This window comes from Coregonus lavaretus (assembly GCF_964263955.1).
Source record: "Coregonus lavaretus genome assembly, contig: HAP1_SCAFFOLD_6932, whole genome shotgun sequence".
Taxonomy (NCBI): Eukaryota; Metazoa; Chordata; class Actinopteri; order Salmoniformes; family Salmonidae; genus Coregonus; species Coregonus lavaretus.
Window position 1 is genome coordinate 22,766 of NW_028163526.1, and position 7,080 is coordinate 29,845.

General features: G+C 46.5%; 1 protein-coding gene across 1 annotated transcript in view; it reads right to left on the reverse strand.

The window, feature by feature from the left end:
• Positions 1 to 7,072, reverse strand: part of LOC311118021 (transcription factor Sox-6-like) — a gene marked incomplete at its 3' end in the record, with an annotated part of 29,825 nt that extends 22,753 nt beyond the window's left edge. Inside the window, exons 1-2 of the mRNA XM_084192905.1 lie at positions 7,058 to 7,072; positions 6,120 to 6,188 (exon numbers count right to left, since the gene is read on the reverse strand). Coding sequence (XP_084049031.1) covers positions 6,120 to 6,188; positions 7,058 to 7,060 — 72 coding nt within the window. The 5' untranslated portion in view covers positions 7,061 to 7,072. The remainder of the gene's footprint in view (positions 1 to 6,119; positions 6,189 to 7,057) is intronic.
• Positions 7,073 to 7,080: the final 8 nt, after the last annotated feature.

A 7,080-nucleotide genomic window follows, 5' to 3' on the forward strand; every position in this document is an offset into this window, starting at 1 on the left:
GTGTAGGTTTGTGTCAACCAGGATTTCGGGAAACCAGGGAATTTATTGAAAGTTCCCAGAATGTTGCAACCCTAGTCATACCCAAAAAATATATATCAAGTGAGAAAGGAAGCTGCTACTGATTAACCCTTTATCGGGGCCCTGGCCTGGCTGGCCCCTGGACCACTGGGCCTGTCATGCTTCTTCAAGCTCTACTGCTGTTAAATGACCACAGCAGAGGGAGGGAGGTCGGCTCCGCAACCCTGGGGATACTGCGCTGCACATATGAGAATCAGGCCCTCGCTAGCTCTTGAGCAGGGCCATATGTCTCTATGTCTGTCTGTCAGTCAGCCAGCCAGGCCCCGGAGAGTAGAGCTTCTCCTCAGGCTGCTCCTTTCTCTGTTAACACTCACCTATAACACACTGACAAACACACAAACCCATAGGATACACACACATACACACACAAATACAAGCACGGACATATCAACATATAAAGGCACCCACATATGTACACAAGTTCTACAGTATGTGTGTTGTTGTGTTGTGGTGTTGCTGTGCTTTATAGGAGTGTGTCTGCCTGGCAGGCTAGGGCTGTGGAGGTGGTTAGCTAGCCCTTGTGTAATTAAATTGCATCTTTAATCTGGGAACTGTCTGCAGCTATTATCATTTAACCCTTGGAAGTCCCCTGCTGTTCCTCCACACCATTTAAAACCACATGTGAGGAAACCTTTTCCACTTTGAAGTGAGCGCTGACAACAAGGCACTGGTCTTTTCTCTTTTAACTAAGGCAATGGAACTTCTTTAAAGCCAAACAACGAGTACCAGCACACTCTGTGCTCTTGGGAGATGCTATGGGTGACAAAATATTATGGGGAGGAAATAATTATGTCTGCATTACATTAGAGATTTTTTTATTTTTACTTTGTATATTTTTATAGTAACATAAATAAATGTAATAGTTCAATAGCCTAAAGTCCAAAACAGCTCCAAATAGAACACATATCTAAGAACAATAATTCTCTATATAAAGTGAATCTACAATAGGCATCATTCCCAGCCAGAGGGATAAATAGAGATGAATGAAGTGTAGAGTGACTCAAAATGAGTGGATCAGTGGACGGTAGGGGTGTGGAGGGCTTGGGGGAGAGGGGGTTGACAGCGGAAGACAGCCACGTGGAGGTCCTTCACAGGAGCAGGAGAAGGAAAAGCAGCTCTGAGCTAGATAAGTAGAACCAGACCTGGCCAATGACGAGAGTGTTTAAGGCTGCTGGATTAAAAGGGTGAACCAACAATGGCCTCCATAGAAAATCCCTATCAGTGGGATAGTTATATCACTGCTAAACATACGATGCAATAACGCCAGCTCAGAGTTAAATTATAAACATAGCTAATTAATTATGGATTGCTCCTGTGTTATTGTTAATGTGAGGACAGACAGACACATTGAAATTGACCTAACAGGGTTTTTCTGATTAAAAGCATCCCCCCATTTCATCTGGGGAGCTCCGTTCTTTAACCTTTACTGTGTGAAGATAAAGTTCAGCCTTTCAGGGAATATTTATTATCTTGTGCGTGTGTGTGTCACTTCGTCTCACACCGTACCAGCCCCATCCTTCAGGAATGCATGGACTGTTGCCATCCCCATGCGCAGGAGATACACGGCAGCTCTGAAGCCTTGTGAGAGCGCAGGAATTTCCACCTGGCCTGGATCTGTGTGAGAGCTCTGAGGGCAGAGGGGCTGGTGGGGATGGGGGGCTGGTGGGGATGGGGGCTGGTGGGGATGGGGGCTGGTGGGGATGGGGGGCTGGAGGGCTGGAGCATGGGAAAGGACAGCAAACTGTTACTGTAGCCGGAGAGATGCACTCCATCACAGCACAGCACGGCAAGGCAGCCCCCCCCCCCCCACAACACCCCTCTGACTCCCACCTGTCATCACAACCTCCCAGTCAGATGGCCCCTGTGGGCAGGGAGCAGACCTCCAAACAATCACTACCCCAAATACACTGAGGTCCTCTGAGTCTGGAGTTGGCACTGGGTTGGATCAAATGCAGCCATTAGAGAAACTAATACAAATTCCTCCAATCCATGGCGATTATCTCTATATAAAAATATCCTCTTCACAGAAACATGTGTTTGGCCAACAACAGCAGTCACCACCATTTTATTAACTAATTTCATAGACTGCTACCCATGCTGCTAACATATGGCTGTGCTGCCATTTACTCCTACATAATTACAGAAAGCCATATGAAAGACTCAGCCTGGGCTCTGACGCTAAAATAAACCGGATTTGTTGCTATTGGGGAGGAATAAAAAGTGGGTGTGATTGTCAAGGAGACAGCCCCTAACAGTCCAATCGAGTGCCGGTCGATGTGGTTGATTGATGCAGAGGCTAAACAAACAGGCAGAACAGAGCTCTGCTTAGCGTCTATTTCTGCCTTTCTGTCTCCTTTACTTACTTACTTGATGACTTTCTTATGTAAGAAACACATGCTCTGTTACGGATCAGATTTACTTCAACATTTTGCTTTTAATTGTCACAAGCCTCTCGTTGATTCCCTAACGGTGTTTATCAAGTTTAATACTTGATTCACATAACAGTAATCCTCTCCCTGGACGGAATTAGTTTAACAACAACAAGGGACGGCTAGAGGAATAAAAAACGAGAGTTTGGAAAAAAACACAGAGCCTTGAGCTTTAAACTTCTGATAAGCCCCTAACGCCGTAATCAAAACATCTGCTATCTTAAAACAAGTGACATTGTAATCCCGAAGGACAAAGACTCAATCTTTCTCCCTCCTCTAAGTAGAACTGGATGAAAAGAGAGAGAAGGCCATTCAAAAGGAGACTCGATTAAATTGGACCGTGCCTGGTTCCAGACCACGCTGCCTGTTTCTGCACACCCCTCCCTCCCTCCCTCCCTCCCTCCCTCCCTCCCTCCCTCCCTCCCTCCCTCCCTCCCTCAAAGAAAACCCCTGAAAGTGCATGGCGTACCAGGGAGGGTGTCCAGTTACGGTCCTGGTGTTTTTATTTGGACTCCTCCAGTCTGGTTTACAGCCCCCACTGATGTGATCAGTTACATCATCAATATGGGACCACAATCTGAAGCGCTTTCCCCCTGGAGCCAAACCAGAAGCACTTTGATGGCAAGGAGGAGGATCTCTAGTAAAGTCCACTGTTCTCCATACTAACAGCAGGGTAACCCAATCCCCCAGTGCTGTTTTACCACTGCTAAAAGTCTGCAACATGCAGGCTGGAAGCTTGTTTAGAGTACTAATTAACTCAAAGCTGTTGTATATTAAGAGGACGGGGGCATTTTTAAGAGCGGGACTCTAATGAAAACAGAGTGCCGCCAAGGTGCCTCGCTACCTCGCCCCTGCCTGCCTCATCCCTCCCCTCATCTCTCCCTCATCCCTCTGGTTGGCTATCTTTACGAGCGGCCAGACCAGCGCCACACAGGACAGAGTAAAACTGGGTCACGAGGGGAAAAAATGTAATGAAGTAAGCATTAAAGGACTTGTGGTAGGATAAACAAAATGTCTAACATGATCAAACTGATTTGAAGTTGTTGTGAGAGTAATCTATGCTTGATAAGGGCCTGGTGAGGCTTGTAAACAAGCAGATAGACTGAGGGGAGTGCAGCAGATGGTATAAATAAGTGTCTCTTTTGTTTAATTGTAGATATAGTGGTGTTTCATCAGGACAGATCACAAGGACAGAGTCTGGGGAAAGCTGCCTTGGCTGGAGACACAGATCTTTACATCTAGGGGCCTCTCTATCTGTTTGAAATAGATCCATACACTTTCAGTACCTCCCCAAGTCTGGTGGAAGAGATATAACACCCTCCTCCCTGAACTGCTCATCAAGGGGAATTTCCAGGTAGCACATTAGTCTTTAACCACAGCATGAAAGTGTGGAGTGTGGACCTGTCAAAGTATGATGTGTTGTGGTGGTGTGTCAGCGAGCCCAGGAGTAGAGTCCTTATTAAGGGGGCTTGGTCCCAGGGCATAGGGTGCTTCATTCTAGCATGTATGCTAGTGAAGGTACTGTGCTCTGTTCTAGAGAGCAGAGTGAGTTCCTCTTTAGTGGAGTGATGGGGAGTCATTTCTCACAAACACTGTGGACAGTGACAGCAGCACCAGAGGGGCCAGCTCTCTGGCCTCTCCAGCAGAAGCAGACATTGACAGTGGGGCCTTTCTCTTGGGAAGTGCACTTGAAAGGGGGATTTTTATGGCCCAGCACTAAATCCTGCTTTTGTGCTTAATGCTGTGTAAATCCAAGGGGTTTGCTTTTCTGTTTTGCCTCCACACATCACAGGGACTGTGGACTGGGAGAGGCCTGGAGGAGTGGAGAGGGAAGGGGGTGAAGAGGGGATCTATAGCCCACTCCACCATTCAACAACGTACGCCTACTAGAGCAGGGACAGATCTTCAGCCAGGGAAAACATGCTTCCTAAATTTATTTCAAAGTATGGAACTGATAATGAAGCCATTTGTGATGGTGAATTGAGAGGAGAATTATGTTTTAATGATCCTCCTCAGAACAGAGAACAGAGATTGGGACAGAGAGAGAGAGAGAGAGAGAGAGAGAGAGAGAGAGAGAGAGAGAGAGAGAGAGAGAGAGAGAGAGAGAGAGAGAGAGAGAGAGAGAGAGAGAGAGAGTTGGTAGTGAGTGTGTGTTGGTTGTGAGTGTGTGTTGGTAGTGAGTGTGTAGTGGTAGTGAGTGTGTGTTAGTAGTGAGCGTGTCTTGGTAGTGAGTGTGTGTTAGTAGTGAGCGTGTGTTGGTAGTGAGTGTGAGTTAGTAGTGAGTGTGTGTTGGTAGTGAGTGTGTAGTGGTAGCAGGATAAGTAATAGGTGGGTCATAGAAGAAGACTGCTCCTGGCACCAGACCCACCCTACAGTAAAGCCTTGGTTTTCTTCAGACGGCTGGGCTGGGGCAACGGCCTTGACTACAGCCAGCCACTGACCGACCACCCCTACCCAGAGTAACCCAGCCCAGCCCTAGCCAGCCTGTCTGTGTCCAACACTCAGCATGGGTGGTCCCTAACCTGACCACACTGTACTGTACCGCCTCACCAACACACATGCCCAACACTCCCCACATACACATCCCACACACTGGCACTCCCCCTCCTCTCCTCTCCTCCTGCTACATCTCATGCTGTTTTCTTTCTTTCTTTCAGCAAATATGCCATGTTTATTTATGGTGCCCTCGTTACATTTTTCTTGGTTTGTGTCTCGTGTGAATACTCTCGCCCCCTCCTCCCCCATTTACATTTTTTTCTCAATTTTCCATAATTACTTAAGGGGAGAAAAGAACACAATCCACTTTGGAGAGAAAATGCACAGCAATGACCACCACCGTATACACTGACATTACTCCAATAAAACCTTCATTTTCAATCTGAGCTGAGCATAAAACGAGCTATTCTAAGTGCACCTTTATAAATATATAAAGTAAATGAACAAACATTTGTAGGACTTTAACTGAATACTGTATAAACAAACTTCTTCTTCCACCAAAAACAGTATCTCCCTTAACCACCACATTGAGGTGAACAAGGCTCTTCCCCTCACTAACAATATGCTGTGAACTGTAGCCCCGGTGCTGTCAAAAGGCCTGCCACGTCACTCAACTGGGATGGTATCATTTCAAAGGCAGCATTTACCAGCCTCTTTCATGTCCCCACCTCCACCCTCCAGGCACTTCTCTCTCTACCAGCAGCAGCACGCTTCATTAGGTGTTGTTACTTTCTCTTCTCTCCATCTTTGTTAATTAGGATGTGATAATTATTCCCCTCCATCTTTACCCCTCCCAATTACCAATGGCCAATTATCATGTGATGTGAATGACGACTGTAAGAGAGAGTGACAGAAGAATGAAGCGAGAGATATCAAAAAGAGAAAGAAAGAATGCGATGGAGAGAAAGATAAAGAAAGACAGTAAAGTACCAGTGTTAGGCTGTAAACCTCTTAGTGGATATTGGGATTATAATATACGGTATGTAAATGTGTGTAATATCTGTCAGATAGAAACCTATGAGATTTGACATGTGGCCTGTGGTGGGGTGTGGCTGGGTAAGGAAAGGCCAGTGAGAGGGTGGGAGGGTGAGGGGAACACATGAACGAGCCACTGACCTGAATCTGCTGCTGGAGGATATTGATTTTGTGCTGCTGCTGCAGAAGCTGCTGCTGTTGTCTGGCAATCTGTAGATGAACACCAGAGAAGAAGAGTCACAACAGTCAGAAACATGTTCCTTTAATCTCAGAGTACAGTAAATGCTTATACCACTCAGCCAGGCCGGGGACTGACTATCAACTGACACTAAGGAAAACATGACACTGTAACTGCAGGACAGTATTTGCAAACAAGACATCATGGTGATCTGAGCCCCATTACAACATATCACCACCTGCCTAAAGACATGACAGAAGTCAACAGTGGCCTTCAGCATTAGGCACAGTATACCAGAGCTGTAGATTTTGTGGTATTGCTGGCCTAGCGTGCTTGGCTAGGAGGGCTGTGATGGGCAGTCTGAGATGGGGAAGCAGAGAGGGAGATTGACGTGTTTACGATGGTGGTAACTGGTGTGGGCTGAGCTGGGCTGTGCCGGGCCGGGCCAGGCTGGGTAGGAGTGTTCTGGCAGACTCCTATCCCTCTCGTCTGAGTGGCACTGCATCTGCCGGCGAACAGCCCCCCATCTATCCCAGCAGCCTCTCTGTCTAACTACACGCTCGCTTCATTGAGCATGACAACCTAGTTTTAAGTGTCATTTAATTTTCATTTTCAAATATAATTACAAAGTGTTCACTGTAAGATATCACTCGTCTGCAAATGTGTCAGGATTAATTTGTCCTGGCTTCTTCACGAGTGTCAACAGTTAATTACTGTGTCGTGTCTGGGTGGCTAAATGACGTTCTAACTCTGGGCAGGCTCCTCTCATCTTCTCCCCCCACTATTCCACCCTTTTCTACTCCATTGGGGGATAGACAGATCTGCTGTCTCTCATACATGATGACAAAACATGCAAATATCCTAAATCATTATATAATTTATTAATATCAACATAGCATACCATGGAACACCCTTCTTCATAAT